General features: G+C 44.4%; 4 protein-coding genes across 5 annotated transcripts; 3 read left to right on the forward strand and 1 right to left on the reverse strand.

The window, feature by feature from the left end:
* The first annotated feature begins 75 nt into the window (after nt 1–75).
* On the forward strand, nt 76–2,558 carry LOC9652721 (probable methyltransferase PMT16). 2 transcript variants are annotated; one of them, XM_002966107.2, is made up of 6 exons: nt 76–255; nt 381–1,049; nt 1,114–1,324; nt 1,387–1,669; nt 1,726–2,178; nt 2,238–2,558. In XM_002966107.2, exons 2-6 carry the CDS (start codon nt 381–383, stop codon nt 2,461–2,463), a joined length of 1,842 nt encoding a protein of 613 aa, XP_002966153.1. In that variant the 5' UTR covers nt 76–255; the 3' UTR covers nt 2,464–2,558. The 2 variants fall into 2 exon arrangements, with proteins under 2 accessions (XP_002966153.1, XP_024526792.1); XM_024671024.1 differs by having other exon boundaries at nt 76–254; nt 365–1,049.
* Nucleotides 2,559–4,827: 2,269 nt separating this feature from the next.
* LOC112345076 (G-type lectin S-receptor-like serine/threonine-protein kinase SD2-5) lies at nt 4,828–7,556 on the forward strand. The gene has a single exon (XM_024671023.1). It carries the CDS (start codon nt 4,897–4,899, stop codon nt 7,519–7,521), a length of 2,625 nt encoding a protein of 874 aa, XP_024526791.1. The 5' UTR covers nt 4,828–4,896; the 3' UTR covers nt 7,522–7,556.
* A 5,414-nt stretch (nt 7,557–12,970) lies between these two features.
* LOC9652278 lies at nt 12,971–14,187 on the reverse strand. Its single transcript, XM_002966441.2, has 3 exons — nt 13,781–14,187; nt 13,470–13,717; nt 12,971–13,410 (listed from the first exon to the last, which is right to left on the reverse strand). Exons 1-3 carry the CDS (start codon nt 13,819–13,821, stop codon nt 12,998–13,000), a joined length of 702 nt encoding a protein of 233 aa, XP_002966487.2. The 5' UTR covers nt 13,822–14,187; the 3' UTR covers nt 12,971–12,997.
* A 2,432-nt stretch (nt 14,188–16,619) lies between these two features.
* On the forward strand, nt 16,620–19,266 carry LOC112345152 (G-type lectin S-receptor-like serine/threonine-protein kinase SD2-5). Its single transcript, XM_024671335.1, has one exon. It carries the CDS (start codon nt 16,622–16,624, stop codon nt 19,241–19,243), a length of 2,622 nt encoding a protein of 873 aa, XP_024527103.1. The 5' UTR covers nt 16,620–16,621; the 3' UTR covers nt 19,244–19,266.
* Nucleotides 19,267–20,467: the final 1,201 nt, after the last annotated feature.

Below are 20,467 nucleotides of genomic sequence, written 5' to 3' on the forward strand. Positions count from 1 at the left end.
TTATCTTAATTCATACTTACTTAGCATAATTATGATTAAGGGAAAAAGAGGTACTTTAGGGTTTATCATGGATACTTTACAGGGAGAGCAAAGCGAGCGTCGGTGCTAGTGGCTTTAAATGGGCGCCAGGCGTACGGCATTGTCTCTGTCGCGAGTCGCTACTTGATCCGATCGTAGGTTGCCGCCCCAGATCATCGCTTTCATCCATTGCCGCGTGCGAGCGCCGCTGTAAAATCGTTTCTTGGAGCCAGCCAGGTAACACGAGCTCCTCTCTAGATCGTCTTTCTTTCTCCAGGGTTTTGCCAGAGATTCCTGGCTCTCAGATCTCCGGTGATGCGTATTTCGGGGGATTGAATCGCTCGTCGTGTGTTCTTGCGCAGATGGCCAAAGATCTGGGTGCGTCGTCCCCGAAATATCACCAGATCGTGGACAAGAAGCGCAGCTACACGCGTTTCTTGCTCACGGCGCTATGCTGCCTCGCTTTCTACCTCATCGGTGCCTGGCAGAACAGCTCCAAGGTCCACATTGATTCCACCACCGTCTCCTACTCTACCGGATGCGGCGCGCTGGATTTCCAGGCTCACCACTCGGCATCGGCAACGGCAGCGTCGAAAATCTCTTCGTCTTCCGCCCTGGATCCCTCCACCGCTCCAGTTCCAGCCTGCGACATGGGATTCAGCGAGCACACGCCCTGCCAGGATGCCAAGCGCTCGCTCCAGTTCGATCGAGCGCGGCTGGTGTATCGAGAGAGGCACTGCCCGTCCGACAGCGAGAAGCTCCAGTGCTTGGTTCCAGCTCCGGTGGGCTACAAGAATCCTTTCTCGTGGCCCAAGAGCCGGGACTACGCATGGTTTGCCAATGTTCCTCACAAGGAACTTACGGTGGAGAAGGCCATCCAGAACTGGATCCAGTACGAGGGCGATAGGTTCTTCTTTCCAGGTGGTGGAACCATGTTTCCTCGCGGTGCCGATGCCTACATTGACGATATCAACTCCATTCTTCCGCTCACGGATGGGACCATTCGAACAGCTCTTGACACTGGCTGTGGTGTAAGTGTTCTAGTTTCTTTTTTGGTTTGATCCTCTTGTTTTGACTTTGTGTTGTTCGATCCAGGTTGCTAGCTGGGGAGCTTATCTCCTCAAGAGAGGGATACTCACAATGTCGTTTGCTCCGAGGGACACTCACGAAGGCCAAGTTCAGTTTGCGTTGGAGCGAGGAATTCCTGCGATGATCGGCATCATGGCTTCTCAGAGACTGCCTTATCCCGCGAGAGCATTCGACATGGCTCACTGTTCTCGATGTCTCATTCCTTGGACTGCTTATGGTAGGTTTTAGTTGATACTTCCTTTTCTTCCATAGATAAGATATATTACAACACCATTCCAGATGGCCTCTACTTGATCGAGGTTGACCGTGTTCTTCGTCCCGGTGGCTACTGGATCCTGTCTGGGCCTCCTGTCAACTGGAAGCTGCACTGGAAAAGCTGGCAGAGGACCAAAGAGGACCTGAGTGGGGAGATGACCGCGATCGAGAATATGGCGAAGAGCTTGTGCTGGAAAAAAATTGCAGAGAAAGGGAACCTTGCAATCTGGCAGAAACCGAAAGATCACACCGACTGCTCCAATGGTCCCGAGTTCTGTGACAAAGAGCAGGATCCTGATCTTGCCTGGTACGTAAGATTTTAAGTGTCAAGCCGCTCGTGAGAACTGCGCTTCTTTGTTTCAGGTACAAGCCTATGGAGGCATGCATTTCGAAACTCCCGGAAGCTGACCAAAGCGAAGATCTACCAAGGTGGCCCTCTCGGCTAACCACGACACCATCACGAATCTCCAGCGGCTCACTATCCAGTGAAGACAGCTTCAGCTCCGATACCCAACTCTGGTTGCAGAGAGCCTCGTACTACAAGAAGACGGTGCTACCAGTGCTTTCTTCGGGAAGGTACCGTAACATCATGGACATGAACTCCGGACTTGGAGGATTCGCGGCGGCACTTTCAATGAACAGCAAAATGTGGGTGATGAACGTAGTCCCCCACCACCACCAGCACAAAACTCTGGGAGTCGTCTACGAGCGGGGCCTCATCGGCGTGTACCACGACTGGTGCGAGGCATTCTCGACGTATCCCAGGACTTACGACTTGATCCACGCTGATAACGTCTTCAGCCTCTACAAGGACCGGTGAGTTGATTGCTCGGTTTTAACTTAATGTGTTCTAACGTGGCTGCTTGTGTTATTAGATGCGAGATGAAAGACATCCTGATCGAGATGGACAGGATCTTACGTCCCGAAGGAGCCGTGATCGTCCGGGACCAAGTCGACACTCTCAACCGAGTGAAGCGGATCATGACCAGCATCCGGTGGCAGAGCAAAATGTACGACCACGAGAGCGGGCCTTTCAACACCGAGAAGGTCCTGGTCGCAGTGAAAACTTACTGGGTAGGAAGTTCCAATTCGACTCTGTAGCCTTCGGTGAGCCTGCTCGTATTTTTGTTCTGGTTCCCTGCTGGCTTGTCAACTCATTTTTTTCTTACGTGATCTAAGAAGTTCCTTTTCCGTTTTACGTCTCCTCGGCTTCGCAAAACCTCGCCTTTCGTCGCTGCACAATCTTCACAGGTTGCTCCCTCTCCCGGATTGTGGGAAACAGGCTCCGGCACTGGATCCGGGCCCCATTCACCAGTACCCAAGTCACGAACGAGACGCTCGCGCAGAGAGACATCTTCCACAGCCACCCGGGTCCCGGCTGCCGGTTGTTTTCTACTTCCTCGTCCTTCGATCCTTTGGCCGCGGCTGCCTGTTGCTCGATCACTTTCCTTATTTCTAACTGCACCCTGTCTTCCAGGCTAGCTTTCTCTTCCTCGGACAGAGCTTCGTGACGATCCACCGAAGAAGAAGAAGAAGACTCCAACACTGTGGTGGAGTTGGAGTTGGAGTTGGAGTTTTCAGTGGCCACTGCCTGCTGCTGCTGCTTGCTCGCGAAGCTCTCGATCTGTTCCTTGGTGGTCCGTTCCCAGTTGCTGGAAGATGAGGAAGACGCTCCAGCGTGGTGAGGAGAGATCCTCTCCGGCGCCTCCGGCGATGATCGGTACGTAGTAGCTTGAGTTTGCTCCTCCTCGTCGTCTAACCGTGCGAGGCTTTTGTAGGCACTGTCGAGCCAAGCAGGCATTTCCGGAGAAAAGCTCTGCTCCATCACCTCAGCCTGGTTCATCGTCGATGAATCGAGCTGGCACCTCGTTCCACTCGAGAACATCATCCTGGGAGGAAGAAGGAGCTCTTCTTCCTCCACCGTTGGGAAAGCCATTGGAGCCTTGCCTCGCCTCTCGCCATTCTCTTCCGGAGCCTTTCCTTTCTTCCTTCGCAGCTCTCTCTCCTCGATCTTGCTCAAGACACCATCTTCTCGCCTTCCCTGTTCTTCCATCTCATCCTCTCGCCTCCCCGTTTCTACAAACTCTCCTCCTCTATCCAAAGCTCCTCCTCCATCTCCTCCACCGCCACCATCTAAACCCCGATCTTCATCCAGAAACCATTCCACCTCCTCTATGTCCGAGATAAACTTGTTCTTGCTGGCAATTGGTGACGCACAAGTGATCATATTCTTTGGACTGGGTCGATCGCTGCTACTGCTACTGTTCTTCCCGGCGCTGGAGTTCACGCCCAAGACCTGTTCCAGATTCTTGCTAGAAGTGATCTCCGGCTCCAAGAACGAGCCTTTGATGAGATACGTCCTCGGTGTCTCGGACTCCATCTCCTTTGCCGGATAGCTCTTCTCGCACTTTTCCATCTCTTTCGCTGGAAGGATTGTCTCGCACTTCGGGCTGGGCGATTGAGAAGCGCACCTGGGAGTGGTGCCGCCGCTCCGGGAGCTCTCCCTGGCGGTGGCGCATCGGGATTTGGCCTTGCCGCCCGCCGCCGCGATCAATTTCGCCGCCTCGCTCTTGCTCTTGCGGAGCTCGCTCGTCCCCAGTGAAAGGATTGGATCGTCGCTACCTGCGGTGTAGAGATTGGCGCCGGATTCCGGGTGCTTGCTCCTCATTGGATCGATCGACGAGAAGAATGTGACGCGGACGCGAACTTTCCCCTTGTTCCTAGCAAGAAACCCTAGAAGTGTGTAAGCCCTATCAACAAGCGCGCCCCTTGAACCTGGGCCATGCAAAAGTGGACGGCGCGGATGTTGCCACGCAAGCAGCTCCAACGGCTTCGTTTTTACAAACACTTTTTTACGTGTAGCCTGATTGATTTTCCGTATATAACAAACCAATCAAATGGAGCTAAATTATTTAGTTGACATGTGGCGGATGATGAACACGTAACGTATTTTCCTACTTTTCTGTGTGGGTGTCCAAACCATGTGAAATCGCTTGATGGATTTGAAAACCTCGATGTTGTGCCATCAGTCTTTATGTGGAACACAGAAACACATCCTTGCAATCTTTCTTTCCATCGCTTTGGGAACTTGGGGAAAGTTTGTCCCTAATCCCGGGTTTTGAAGATCCAGGTAATCGTGCGTTTGTATGATTTCCTAACTCAATGGTCTAGGCCTTCCCTAAATGGTTTCATAGCAATTGATGTTGTAGACAATGACTCCGATATGAGAGAGAGACACAAGAATAGAAGCGTGAGTATGTTATCACAAACCATTCAATCTCAAAACCTGTAGAAGAAAAAGGCTGGAATTTTCGTGATAAATCTTAACTGTTAGATTAGGATTTTTAGCATTCAGATGCTTAAAAACCAAAAAGTTTGCAAGTCAACAGTATTTTGAGACCACGCGGAATGACCCAGTCGCTTGATTGCGATTCATATGACCCCTAGATCGAGCACGAGCTCGAATAGAGAATCCACACTTCAATCAATGCAAACGCAGTGATCGCGCTGGTGGTCTAATCCTCAATCTCTTCCATGGGTTTGAGTGATCGTGGTAGGAATGGCAGCAATCTTCATCTTTTTCCTCTTTTAGTTCTAGTCGCAATTGGAGCTGCCGGCACTGCTCGAGCTTCCCAGTGCTACCACGTGAATCAGACCACGTCTTACAACAACGATGGCGGCTACTGGCAATATCCCCTCGACACCGACGGATTGAGCGGGCGCTACACGGGCTACTGGTCCAACACCACTGACATCGAATTGGGCGACATCACATTCCAGCTCTGGTTCCTCACTTACGACGATCACAGCTTCACGCTCTCTCTCGTCGCCATGCGCGAGCCCACCCGGAAGTGGGATCTCTACAGGCCCGTAGTGCTGTGGACCGCCAACCGGGACAGGTACTTTGGAGAGGGCGCGACGCTCGACTTTGGCGCCGATGGAGAGCTCATCGTCCGGGAGAATGGGCTTACAGTGTGGTCGACCGGCACGGCCGGGAAGGGCGTCACGGCGATGTGCATCACCAATCTGGGCAACCTCTTGCTGACAAACTCCACCGATCATATCATCTGGCAGAGCTTCGATTCTCCATCGGATACAATCTCCACGCAGGTGGCGTTCAAGCCCGGGAATCGCCTCGTCAGCTGGGCTTCCCCCAAGGATAGCAGCCAAGGATCGTACAGCCTCGCCATGGAGGAAAATCGCCTCGCCCTCTACTTCAACTCGGAGGTCTACTGGAGTTTCGAGAGTGATGGTGGGGATCCAGGAAGCAGTGACTTGTTTGCAGCAGTGTGCTGGCAGACGAATGGTCTCATGTCGCTCGATCTCCAGCGCAATGCGTCCATGCCGGAGTACCAAGGGTTTCTGTCGGCGGAGTCGTGCCAGAGCTCGGCACCCGTGAAGAGATTCGAGCTGCTTCGTAATACCCAAAACTTCACGTATGGAACCTTCCTCAAGCTCAACACCATGGGCGATCTCACCGTCTACACCTGGAACACCACGGGTGACTACTGGTACGCTGCGTTTAACCTCTCGAGCAACTTCAGCTGCTTCCTCCCTCAAGCTCAAGAGTGTGGCCCATACGGGATCTGCAACAAAGGGGACGGGCAATGCTGCCCTGGTTCTCTCAATTACCAGGGTGGTGTTTGCGGTGCTAGGAGGCCTCTGCCGCTTGATCCCAGAAGATGTGAGCCCCATGAGATTGTGCGAATGGAAGGAGTGGACTACTTCTCTACCAACTTTAGCACGGAACTGCCCGTGGTGGACGAAAGCGAGTGCCGTAGGAGATGCGAGGTCAATTGCTCGTGTATGGCTGCGTTTTTCAAGGAGAAGTCGTGTTTCCAGACGCACGAGCCCATCCAGTCCATGATAACAGGGGAATACACGGGTCTTCTCAAGGTGGCAAAGACTAGCGTGGAAAATTATGGAAATCAGACTCTGGTGTATCGAGTGGCTTTGCCGGTGCTGCTGCCAGCATTGGTGTTGCTTGTGGCGCTTCTGGCTTGGATCTGCTGGAAGAAGTCTTTGGAGAAAGCTGGCGGGGAATCAGACAAGGAGGAGGAAGAGTTGGAGATGTCCTTGCGGGATTGCATGCCCAGGAGATTCACTTACAAGGAGCTGGAGCAAATCACTGGGGGTTTTAGCAAGTGTCTGGGACAAGGTGGATACGGAAGTGTTTACCGAGGAAGCCTAGAAGACGGTAACCAGGTTGCCGTCAAGAAGCTCCAGGGCTCGAATCAAACCAGCCGGGATTTCTATGCGGAAGTGGCGAGCCTTGCAAGGACGAATCACTTGAACCTGGTGAAGTTCATGGGATTTTGTGCCGAGGGGCCAAGGAAACGCTTGCTCGTTTATGAGTTCGTGCCAAATGGCTCTCTGGAGAAATGGATCTTTGGCGATGATGGTGGCGATGATAGTTCTCCTCAACAACAGGATGGATCGGGTGGCTTGTCGTGGGACTTCAAGTTCCGGATTGCCGTTGGCACAGCTCAAGGATTGTGTTACTTGCACGAGGAGTGTGCGGAGAAAATTATTCACCTGGATCTCAAGCCGGAGAACGTTCTCGTAGACATCGGATTCGTGCCAAAGATTGCCGACTTTGGGCTGTCCAAACTCATGAATCGCGAGGTGACATACCTGCAAATGACGAGCATGCGAGGAACTCCGGGCTATCTTGCTCCGGAATACTTGCAAGTCGGGACAATCACTGAAAAGAGCGACGTTTACAGCTTTGGAGTGTTGCTGCTGGAGATCATCACCGGATGCAGAAACAAGTACATGTCAAGCGATTACCTTAGAAGCTTTTCACTCGGTGGTTTTTCACGCCAGAAAAGTTTCACGAAGTCAATCAGCAAAACACGGAAGAACTTATACAACTGTGATGGTGGACCTTCAGGAGGAGTTGCTGATAAGTACCAAGAAGCTGGGATGGAGAGATTGAAAGCAGTAGCATATTTGTGCGTGCAAGATGATCCCGACCTCCGGCCCTCGATGAGCACTGCTCTGAAAATGATGGAAGGACTAATTGAGCTACCAGAGACGCCACCTCTGTCGAGCTTGCATTTTTTCCTTGGCTATCGATCCAAGGTGAAGCTGCCATCGAGTTCCACGTCCAAGAGCATGTTTTCACTCAGCTCGGTGGATGAAACTTCAACTTTGTGATGAATGATAATATGCAAATGAATATATAAATTTATATATAGATAATTAAGAGCATCAATCAAGGTCACCTGTTTATTATTTAAATTTTTATATATTTATGTTCGCTCATATACATTTTATGCAAACTTTTCGCTTGGACCATGCATGATACATATTAATATTTTATGTATATTTTGATGTGTATATGATATAATTATTATATATAAGACTTTTGTGGTGCATTGAGTTGCAGCAACACTTGGTTTGCTTTTTTATCTGATTTTTTATGCTGGAATGATCTACTGTTTATTTAATCTGTTTTGAGTAGTCAATATTAAATCCCATTATTAGTTGTATTTTTTATTTTTTATTTGAATATGGTTTTGTAGGAGAATTTTTTATTTACTCATGATTTTCTATAGGTGATTTTTCTCGTAAAATATATATTATGTTATATTATATATTACAAAATAAAATTTCTCAGGATATGAGAATAGGTATCTTAATTACACGGTTTAGACCCAAGGTAAGACATAATTTAACTGGTAAATTTAAATTACAGGCATCACAACTAGAATTTATTAATATTTGATAACCTGTGGTATTTGATATGTAAAGAATAAAATTGGTGGGTATTGCATTGTAGCAATGCTTGGTTTGTTTTTGTTTTTCAATATTTTTTATTATGATATATAATTTGTTATGATCTGTCCAGTATGCAAGTGCTATTCCTGCTTTTGTAAATATTTTATCTTTTATCCATATATGATCTATTAGTTTCTTATTATGAGTATTTTCTTTTATTATTTGTATTTATGTTTCTTTCTCCATTATTGTTTAAAGTGTGTTTTGCTTCTTCTTTTGATAGTCAATATTGAAATCTCTTGTAATTAATTTTTTATAATTATCTATTTTTTGTATACATTTTGTAGTTCTTTTATGAATATTTGTGTATTTCTTCCAGATTTTCTATATAAATTTATTATCTGTAATTATTATTTTATTTCTAGTGATATATATGACATTGCCATTATTTCTGTTTTAAAATGTTCTACTTTTTCTGTTTTTTAGTCATTTGTATGCAATATTTCTATATGTCGGTGTTGTTTCTGTATATATGATTTATATTTATTAAAATATAAATCCTTGTGCCCATGATTATATTGGAAATTGGGTTCTACTTATAACATAATTTTTGTTTTTTGTAATATTTATTATTCTTGTTATGTGTTTTTAAACTTGTGTCCAGTTTTTTTATTCTTTTGCTTCACTATTATATTTATTCTTTAGCTATTTTTTACCTATTTTATATTGGGAATTCTATCCATATTATTTGTTCTTCTTTGATCTGGGTTACATCTTGTAATACTCCATCTGCTGCATTTACTAATCCATCTTCTTTTTTTATATTTGTGTTATTTCAATTGCCATTTTCTTTTTCAAATGTAATATTTTATATAGTTCTTGTGTTTTTCTTGTGTCATCTGGTATCCTGAAATGTGTAAGACAGGAGTTTCCATGTTTGTCTTGTGTTTCTATAATTATATCTATATCTTGTATGTGTTGTATTATTTTTTGTTATGTTCTCTTACTTGTTCATTAGTTGCAAATATGGAATAATATTCTGTGCTATATGTATTTTTGGTGACTTGTTTATTTATATATTCTAGCTCTATATTTTTTTGTTCTCCCATTTTTTATTATTCTTAAAACTTTAATAAAGATTGTATCTTCTTTTTGCCTCATTATTTCAGTGAGTTCATAGATTTTAAATTTGTTTTTCCATGGGTGGTGTATGAAGACATCATTTTTAGGTCCATATGTTTTTATTTCATAAACTGGTGCTTGAAATGTAGAATTTAATTGATAGAAATCACCTGTAAAAATACAATCCATCCCACAAAATTTTATTCCACATATTGTTTTGAAGCTTTCATATCTTCTATTTATATATGGTAGCATTTTTATACTTACCATTGATATTGCATCTATTACTAAGCATTTTATTGTTGAAAACTTTCTCTTATATTTATCTAATGTATCATTTGTTAATGTAATTTGATGTTGTTTTGATACTTCTAGTCAAAATGCAAAAGTTAAATGTATTGTTGAATAAGTTATTTTTCCTATAAGTGATGTTATTTGTGAGTGTTGTTGTGGATTTCTGTGTGCTTCAAAATCTAGAGCCAGTAAGAGAAGCACTACAAAATTTCAAAGTTATACCAATAGATATTTGTATTATAGAAAAAGCAATTGATAAATAGATAAAAGAGAAGTGTATCTATTTCTAGTTGTTAGTGATTTTCATATTGCTGAATTATTTGGTGTCTTAAAATGGACAATAATATTTACAACCCTATGGGATTTGAAGATAAATAAAGGGCAATCTTTTCTAAGAACTCTATAACTATAGACCCTTCAACCAAATTATAAATTTTATCCATCATTGTATCATGCATTGTAGCTCTACATTCCATCATGTCATTTGATATAATAGAACCAATTATTGTAGCTGATTTATGAGGGATGGAATGCCCTTTACACTTTGCACAAACAATAAAACCATATTCTCTCTCCTCTAAAAACTTTCAACTTGAGTGAGGCTTTACTGGTTATCAGGGATGAAATATCCACTAATCTGTATAATTGAAAGGAAATATAAATAGTTTACATTACCTTGTCTTTAGAAGTGAGGCCATGGTGTGTTTTATAAACTTCATTGAGCCTTTAAATTTCTTTTGAATCAACTAGTGGCAAAAATAAAGTATTTTCAAGTGTTGCTAAATCACCCAATACACTCACGCTTTTCATAATATTAAAAAAGTAAGAACTTTGGCATGTATCCAACATATAGATTTGCTACAATATAATGATACTGCTCTTCATGTTCTAGATGCATATAAAGCTGTGAACAACATCTTAGAAATGAAAAACTAAATAGGAAAAAATATTACCATAGTCACATCCAAAAGATTATTAGAAGAAGTAATTTTTTTTAAGGGAAAACACCAATGTTGGCATGTATAACTTGTGGATAAACTCTAGCAGCCATTAAAGATGATATAGAAGCACCTCTAGTTGGTTGTAATCTTAGTTTAACATCAAAATCATTATAATTTGAATGATAGAAGAATATGTAACATAAAGAACTTTTTCTAAAGTTCCATGGTGGTAAATTGGGTTTTTCTGTTGTTCAACCCATTTGAAGGAAGAGAATTATAATCTTGTTAATTTTTAAAGAGTAAGTTATTAAGTGAGAAGCATTTGCCAACTATAAACCTATCACATAATCACTCACACACAGATGAATTGCCATATACAGTTAAAGTTTGCAAACCATGCATATCTGTACAATCCATTATATAAGTTAGGTATTTTACACTTTTCAGAGTTTATTTTGCAAGATGAACTTTGTGATGCAATAGTGGCTTTTAGGATTTAACTTTGTCCTTTTTGCTTGTGAAACTACAAAACCAAAAAGAAATAAAAAAGAGTAAAACCAAACCTTCATGGGAATTTCTTTTGGTTGATAAATCTTTAGTGGATGACAACTAAAAAATATCCATAGCACTATCCAACATGATTGATTAAACAGAATTACCTCTAGTTAATTTATACTAGTAAAAAGAGCCAAAAATTAAAATCCAGAGCCAAAACACAAACTCATTTTGTAAGCCAAGTAAAAGTCAATTAGATCTTAGACGTTCATAGACATTGTCAAAAGGCTCTGTGTTTGAGAATATTCCCCAGCACAGCATCGTCTCTATTACAGGGATGGAATACTGCACCCTATTGAGACGAAATACAGCCAATTAAGAAGATCCATTTAGCCTCATCTCCCAAAACATCTCCAAAGATTCCTCACTTCTTCCATTTCTGAGTGTAGCAAGAGAGGATCAAGTTCTAGGATATGATATCATGATGATTCCATCCACAGATCCTGGAACATTAGTAAGTCTCCACATCAAATGTACATGGAGATTAATGGGTTTCTATGGTGTTCTTGTTTACTAGTGTCTCCCACAATCTGGGAGAGAAGAGACTTGGCTTGTGGCAAATTCCCTATAACAGCACAAGCATCAATCATTGATAGTAGCTGAAATCATTGAGCTTGATACCAATTTGATCCATGAACCTGGAAACTTTGAGAGCCTTGCAATTGCCATTTTGGACGTAGACCCCAATCAATATATTGTAAGTTAAAGTGTTTCTTTGGCTTATGCTCCAAAAGTACAAGCTCACAATTATTACAAACTATAATCTAATTAATCAAAAATTATAAACATGTTTAAGATTAATCTTATTGAATATTAACTATTAGATGGTAGAATAAACTAGAATATACTAGGAAGTGTTTAGAAAAGTTTATATATTATAAATACAAACTTAATCTAAATGAATAACAACCATTAAATGGTAAAATATTCTAGAATATCCAAGCATATTCTAGATATCACTTACATATTTACTTCATTCTAGAAGTGTCTTGCTTTGTATACATGTTTAATGACAGGATGTAAAACCAAATAGACTACTTGTGCATGACAAATTTACTTGGTTCTGGCATTGTATCTAAGGTCTTCCTGGCTTTTTTGAGTAGTCATCTTTGGCCAAATGCTGTGAGCATGCTTGTCCATGAAAGCACATCATGCTCCTCCATTGAATCAAACACAAGTTTTGCTTCTTCAAGGAATCCATGATCAAGTTTTTCTCAGGCATGTTCTCAAATAAACACTTCGCTTCATTCATATGCCCTCTTTGACCATAAGCTGTGATCAGAGCTGTCCATGACACGACATCATGCACCAGCATCATCTCAAACAAGATCTTTGCATTCTCAATTTTATCCTGTTTGAGGTAAGCAGCCTATAGTGTTCCCATCTTCCATCCCCTCAAATAATGTCTTAGCGTCTTCAACATGCCCATTTTCGGCATATGCCATAAGCAGAGCGTTCCAAGATATGACATTCCTTTCTTCCATGCTACAAAAAATACTCTTAGAGTTTTCCAGACCACCTTTTTGAGCATAAGCCAAGAGGAGAATATTACAAGATACAGATCATGGCATGGCATTTTAGAAAGCATTTCTTCTGCTGATCCAAGATGCCTGTTACGAGTATATGCCACCAGAAGATCAAAGCTCCCACTTCGATCATACATCTGTATGATCATGTTATGAACGTGGATACCATTGCCCATTACAAGGTCTTGCTGAAGCTTACTTGGGCATGGATGCGTTTCACTTGGGGTAGCGTCTTGCAAGACCTAATTATCTCAAGACTCAGTCCCCCAAGTCGTTGGCAAATGCCCAAACTGGGCATTTTGGTGGAATCTGAACACTATTTACAAAATTGTAGCCCACACAGCAATCACGTTTAGCTTATCCTGTTGATATATTCTAGCACACGTGATGCTTGTGGAGAGCAAATATGGTATCGGTTTTGTGAATAATTCAAATAATTCAGTCTCACATACCAGGTGAAATAATATTTGTTTTCTAAAGAAAAACAAATTGATAATAATGTACCATTTTGTAAGTGCCTAGTAAGATAAAGCAAACGTCAGCTTTAAATGGGCGCACAGCATTGTCTCTGTCGCTAGTCGCTGCTTGATCTGATCGTAGGTTGCCACCCCAGATCATCGCTTTCATCCATTGTCGCGTGCTGTAAAATCGTTTCTTGGAGCCAGCCTTTTGACTTTGCAGGTTGCTAGCTGGGGAGCTTATCTCCTCACGAGAGGGATACTCACAATGTCGTTTGCTCCGAGGGACACTCACGAAGGCCAAGTTCAGTTTGCGTTGGAGCGAGGAATTCCTGCGATGATCGGCATCATGCCTTCTCAGAGACTGCCTTATTCCGCGAGAGCATTTGACATGGCTCACTGTTCTCGATGTCTCATTCCTTGGACTGCCTATGGTAAGTGTTAGTTGATACTTCTTTTTCTGCCAAAGATGAGATATATTACAATACCATTCCAGGTGGCCTCTACTTGATCGAGATTGACCGTGTTCTTCGTCCCGGTGGCTACTGGATCCTGTCCGGGCCTCCTGTCAACTGGAAGCTGCACTGGAAAAGCTGACAGAGGACCAAAGAGGACCTGAGTGGGGAGATGACCGCGATCGAGAATATGGCGAAGAGCTTGTGCTGGAAAAAATTGCAGACCTTGCAATCTGGCAGAAACCGAAAGATCACACCGACTGCTCCAATGGTCCCGAGTTCTGTGACAAAGAGCAGGATCTTGATTTTGCCTGGTGTAGTTTTAAGTGTCAAGACAACAGCACCTTGTTTGTGACTTCAGGCACAAACCTATGGAGGCATGCATTTCGAAACTCCCGGAAGCTGACCAAAGCGAAGATCTTCCAAGTTGGCCCTCTCGGCTAACCACGACACCATCACGAATCTCCAGTCACTATCCAGTGAAGACAGCTTACTCAACTCTGGTTACAGAGAGCCTCGTACTACAAGAAGACGGTGCTACCAGTGCTTTCTTCGGGAAGATACCGTAACATCATGGACATGAACTCCGGACTTGGAGGATTCGCGGCAGCACTCTCAATGAACAGCAGAATGTGGGTGATGAACGTAGTCCCCCACCGATCCACGCTGATAACGTCTTCAGCCTCTACAAGGACCGGTGAGTTGATTGCTCGGTTTTAACTTGATATGTTCTAACGTGGCTGCTTGCGTTAGTAGATGCGAGATGAAAGACATCCTGATCGAGATGGACAGGATCTTACGTCCCGAAGGAAACGCGATCGTCCGTTTGCGTCTCCTCGGCTTCGCAAAACCTCGCCTTTCGTGGCTGCACAATCTTCACATGTTGCTCCCTCTCCCGGATTGTGGGAAACAGGCTCCAGCACTGGATCATCACCAGCACCCAAGTCACGAACGAGACGCTCGCGCAGAGAGATATCGTCAGCCACCCGGGTCCCGGCTGCCGGTTTTTTTTCTACTTCCTCGTCCTTCGATCCTTTGGCCGCGGCTGCCTGTTGCTCGATCACTTTCCTTATTTTCTAACTGCACCTTGTCTTCCAGGCTAGCTTTCTCTTCCTCCGATAGAGCTTCGTGACGATCCAGAGAAGAAGAAGACTCCAACACTGTGGTGGAGTTGGAGTTGGAGTTTTCGGTGGCCACTGCCTGCTGCTGCTTGCTCGCGAAGCTCTCGATCTGTTCCTTGGTGTTGCTGGAAGACGAGGAAGAAGCCACGTGGTGATCCTCTCCGGCGATGATCGGTACGTAGTAGCTTGAGTTTGCTCCTCCTCGTCGTCTAACCGTGCGAGGCTTTTGTAGGCACTGTCGAGCCAAGCAGGCATTTCCGGAGAAAAGCTCTGCTCCATCACCTCAGCCTGGTTCATCGTCGATGATTCGAGCTGGCACCTCGTTCCACTCGGGAACATCATCCTGGGAGGAAGAAGGAGCACTTCTTCCTCAACCGTTGGGAAAGCCATTGGAGCCTTGCCTCGCCTCTCGCCATTCTCTTCCGGAGCCTTCCCTTTCTTCCTTCGCAGCTCTCTCTCCGCGATCTTGCTCGAGACACCATCTTCTGTCCTTCCCTGTTCTTCCATCTCATCCTCTCGCCTCCCCGTTTCTACAACCTCTCCTCTATCCAGAGACAAAGCTCCTCCTCCATCTCCTCCACCGCCACCATCTAAACCCCGATCTTCATCCAGAAACCATTCCACCTCCTCTATGTCCGAGATAAACTTGTTCTTGCTGGCGCACAAGTGATCATATTCTTTGGACTGGGTCGATCGCTGCTACTGCCACTGTTCTTCCCGGCGCTGGAGTTCACGCCCACAGATTCTTGCTAGAAGTGATCTCCGGCTCCAAGAACGAGCCTTTGATGAGATACGTCCTCGGTGTCTCGGACTCCATCTCCTTTGCCGGATAGCTCTTCTCGCACTTTTCCATCTCTTTCGCTGGAAGGATCGTCTCGCACTTCGGGCTGGGCGATTGGGAAGCGCACCTGGGAGTGGTGCCGCCGCTCCGGGAGCTCTCCCTGGCGGTGGCGCATCGGGATTTGGCCTTGCCGCCCGCCGCCGCGATCAATTTCGCCGCCTCGCTCTTGCTCTTGCGGAGCTCGCTCGTCCCCAGTGAAAGGATTGGATCGTCGCTACCTGCGGTGTAGAGATTGGCGCCGGATTCCGGGTGCTTGCTCCTCATTGGATCGATCGACGAGAAGAATGTGACGCGGACGCGAACTTTCCCCTTGTTCCTAGCAAGAAACCCTAGAAGTGTGTAAGCCCTATCAACAAGCGCGCCCCTTGAACCTGGGCCATGCAAAAGTGGACGGCGCGGATGTTGCCACGCAGGCAGCTCCAACGGCTTCGTTTTTACAAACACTTTTTTACGTGTAGCTTGATTGATTTTCCGTATATAACAAACCAATCAAATGGAGCTAAATTATTTAGTTGACATGTGGCGGATGATGAACACGTAACGTATTTTCCTACTTTTCTGTGTGTGGGTGTCCAAACCATGTGAAATCGCTTGATGGATTTGAAAACCTCGATGTTGTGCCATCAGTCCTTATGTGGAACACAAAAACACATCCTTGCGATCTTTCTTTCCATCGCTTTGGGAAGCTTGGGCATTTTCGACCATTCATTCCTGTGATGCAATATTTGGCAGTAACTTCTTCAAGCTCGCTTCATTAATCGCGTACCAGAAAGTTTGTCCCTAATCCCGGGTTTTGAAGATCCAGGTAATCGTGCGTTTGTATGATTTCCTGGTTTGCTAACTCAATGCTCTAGGCCTTCCCTAAATGGTGTCATAGCAATTGATGTTGTAGACAATGACTCTGATATGAGAGAGAGAAACAAGAATAGAAGCGTGAGTATGTTATCACAAACCATTCGATTTCAAAACCTGTAGAAGAAAAGAAAAGAAAGTGGGATCCCATTTTCGTGATAAATCTTAACTGTTAGATTAGGATTTTTAAACCATGCTTACAAACCAAAAACGAAAAAGTTTGAAAGTCAACAGTATTTTGAGACCACGCGGAATGACCCAGTCGCTTGATTGCTATTCATATGACCCCTAGATCGAGCAAATAGAGAATCCACACTTCAATCAATGCAAATGCAGTGATCGCGCTGGTGGTCTAATCCTCAATTTCTTCCATGGGTTTGAGGAATGGCAGCAATCTTCATCTTTTTCCTCTTTTAGTTCTAGTCGCCATTGGAGCTGCCCGAGCTCTCCAGTGCTACCCCGTGAATCAGACCACGTCTTACAACAGCGATGATCTTGGCGACTACTGGCAATATCCCCTCGACACCGACGGATTGAGCGGGCGCTACACGGGCTACTGGTCCAACACGACGTACATCGAATTGGGCGACATCACATTCCAGCTCTGGTTCCTCACTTACGACGCTCGCAACTTCACGCTCTCTCTCGTCGCCATGCGCGAGCCCACCCAGGAGTGGGAACTCTACAGGCCCGTAGTGTTGTGGACCGCCAACCGGGACAGGTACTTTGGAGAGGGCGCGACGCTCGACTTTGGCGCCGATGGAGAGCTCATCGTCCGGGAGAATGGGCTTACAGTGTGGTCGACCGGCACGGCCGGGAAGGGCGTCACGGAGATGTGCATCACCAATCTGGGCAACCTCTTGCTGAGAAACTCCACCGATCATATCATCTGGCAGAGCTTCGATTCTCCATCGGATACAATCCCCATGCAGGTGGCGTTCAAGCCCGGGAATCGACTCGTCAGCTGGGCTTCCCTCAAGGATAGCAGCCGAGGATCGTACAGCCTCGCCATGGAGGAAAATCGCCTCGCCCTCTACTTCAATTCGGAGGTCTACTGGAGTTTCGAGAGTGATGGTGGGGATCCAGGAAGCAGTGACTTGTTTGCGGCAGTGTGCTGGCAGAGGAATGGTCTCATGTCGCTCGATCTCCAGCGCAATGCGTCCATGCCGGGGTACGAAGGGTTTCTGTCGGCGGAGTCGTGCCAGAGCTCAGCACCCGTGAAGAGATTCGAGATGCTTCGTAATACCCAGAACTTCACGTATGGGACCTTCCTCAAGCTCAATACCATGGGCGATCTCACCGTCTACACCTGGACCACCACGGGCAACTACTGGTATGCTGCGTTTAACCTCTCGAGCAACTTCAGCTGCTTCCTCCCTCAAGCTCAAGAGTGTGGCCCATACGGGATCTGCAACAAAGGGGACGGCCAATGCTGCCCTGGTTCTCTCAATTACCAGGGTGGTGTTTGCGGTGCTAGGAGGCCTCTGCCGCTTGATCCCAGAAGATGTGAGCCCCATGAGATTGTACGAATGGAAGGAGTTGACTACTTCTCTACCAACTTTAGCAGGGAAGTGCCCGTGGTGGACGAAAGCGAGTGCCGTAGGAGATGCGAGGAGAATTGTTCGTGTATGGCTGCGTTTTTCAAGGAGAAATCGTGTTTCCAGACGCACGAGCCCATCCAGTCCATGATAACAGGGGAATACACGGGTCTTCTCAAGGTGGCGAAGACTAGTGTGGGAGATTCTGGAAATCAGGCTCTGGTGTATCGGGTGGCTTTGCCGGTGCTGCTGCCAGCATTCGTGTTGCTTGTGGCGCTTCTGGCTTGGATCTGCTGGAAGAAGTCTTTGGAGAAAGCTGGCGGGGAATCAGACAAAGAGGATGAAGAGCTGGAGATGTCCTTGCGGGATTGCATGCCCAGGAGATTCACTTACAAGGAGCTGGAGCAAATCACTGGGGGTTTTAGCAAGTGTCTGGGACAAGGTGGATACGGAAGTGTTTACCGAGGAAGCCTAGAAGACGGTAACCAGGTTGCCGTCAAGAAGCTCCAGGGCTCGAATCAAACCAGCCGGGATTTCTATGCGGAGCTGGCGAGCCTTGCAAGGACGAATCACTTGAACCTGGTGAAGTTCATTGGATTTTGTGCCGAGGGGCCAAGGAAACGCTTGCTCGTTTATGAGTTCGTTGCAAATGGCTCTCTGGAGAAATGGATCTTTGTCGATGGTGGTGGCGATGATGATAGTTCTTCTCAACAACAGGATGGATCGGGTGGATTGTCGTGGGACTTCAAGTTCCGGATTGCCGTCGGCACAGCTCAAGGATTGTGTTACTTGCACGAGGAGTGTGCGGAGAAAATTATTCACCTGGATCTCAAGCCGGAGAACGTTCTCGTAGACATCGGATTCGTGCCAAAGATTGCCGACTTTGGGCTGTCCAAACTCATGAATCGCGAGGTGACATACCTGCAAATGACAAGCATGCGAGGAACTCCGGGCTATCTTGCTCCGGAATACTTGCAAGTCGGGACAATCACTGAAAAGAGCGACGTTTTCAGCTTTGGAGTGTTGCTGCTGGAGATCATCACCGGATGCAGAAACAAGTACATGTCAAGCGATTACCTTAGAAGCTTTTCACTCGGTGATTTTTCACGCCAGAAAAGTTTCACGAAGTCAATCAGCAAAACACGGAAGAACTTATGTGATGGTGGATCTTCAGGAGGAGTTGCTGATAAGTACCAAGCAGCTGGGATGGAGAGATTGAAAGCAGTGGCATATTTGTGCGTGCAAGATGATCCCGACATGCGGCCCTCGATGAGCACGGCTCTGAAAATGATGGAAGGACTGATTGAGCTACCAGAGACGCCACCTCTGTCGAGCTTGCATTTTTTCCTTGGCTATCGATCCAAGGTGAAGCTGCCATCGAGTTCCACGTCCAAGAGCTCCAAGTTTTCATTCAGCTCGGTGGATGAAACTTCAACTTTGGTTTTCATTAATTAATGCATTTTATTCAGCATAGATAATTCCTAAACCCTAAACTCAGTTTATCAAGTGTTTACTTTTTAAACTTGTTTTTATAACAAAAGGTCTTTATTATCTATTTTGTGTTAACTAATGTGATAGTATTCCTAAAAGAAAAATGAAAGGGTCATTAATTTATTTACAAGGATGTACCACTTATTTGACTTTAGTTTTTCAAAAAAATCTTTATATTAAAACCTTCCATTATAACAACACTAACAAAACATTGTTGATTTAAGAAATAAAGGACATCAATCCAAAAAATACCAACAACACTAATATCTATGATTAACTTCATCAAGTCTTAGCAAATATTATGGCTATAACTATATCCTCATCTTTATCCTTGAACATGGGTGCCAATAATGTGAACATGTGTTAGAATATAATCATCTCCTACATGAAGGGGAGCTCAAGTACATATAAGGAGAGATGATATTTTATAGCATTGTATTAATTAAAAAGTATCATCAAAGGTGGCTAGAATAAATGTATGCACAAGTCGGTATTTGCTATAACATGCCTAACTTGATCAACTCTAATATATTTAGCTCCACACAAAATAAAAAACTTAAAAGTAAATACTAAATTGCATAATTGATTCAAATAACCCTTGATATACATTGTTGTCATTTATATTTGTGTATTCTTTATGGTAATAGCCATACACATGAATATATATGAGATGAAGTGAATGGGATGAAGTAGATTTAGTTGTGTGTATAAATAATTTTCAGTTTGAGCTTCAATCATTGTAAATGGTGTGAAGTTAAATTTTCAACTTCATCCTTGATATAGATTGACTGTAGCATAATCATATATGTTACTTTAAGGCTTTTCTCTTTATCTTATACTCTTTACTTTTATTCTTTTTTTAATTTTTTTTATTTTTACCTTTTACTTTCATTAATTTTTTCTTCTTATTACTTTTTATTATATTTCTTTTTTACTTTTTATTCTCTCTCTAAATCCCTTAAATAACCTTTATGCTTTAGTGATTGACCAGTTTATGATTATGTTAAGGATTATGTTTATCTCTTTAACTTTGACATATTATTTAAGGCTAAGATTAAGGATGCTTGTCTAATTAAGGTTTATATTTTGCATTGTCATAAAGAAGATCAAGATTTTACAAGAAAAAAGTAAAAGAAATATTGGAAAAAGGTGTTAAAAGTTTTAAAGCCTTTAAATATATAAACTTCA

The sequence above is a fragment of the Selaginella moellendorffii genome, unplaced genomic scaffold (assembly GCF_000143415.4).
Source record: "Selaginella moellendorffii unplaced genomic scaffold, v1.0 SELMOscaffold_7, whole genome shotgun sequence".
Classification (NCBI taxonomy): Eukaryota; Viridiplantae; Streptophyta; class Lycopodiopsida; order Selaginellales; family Selaginellaceae; genus Selaginella; species Selaginella moellendorffii.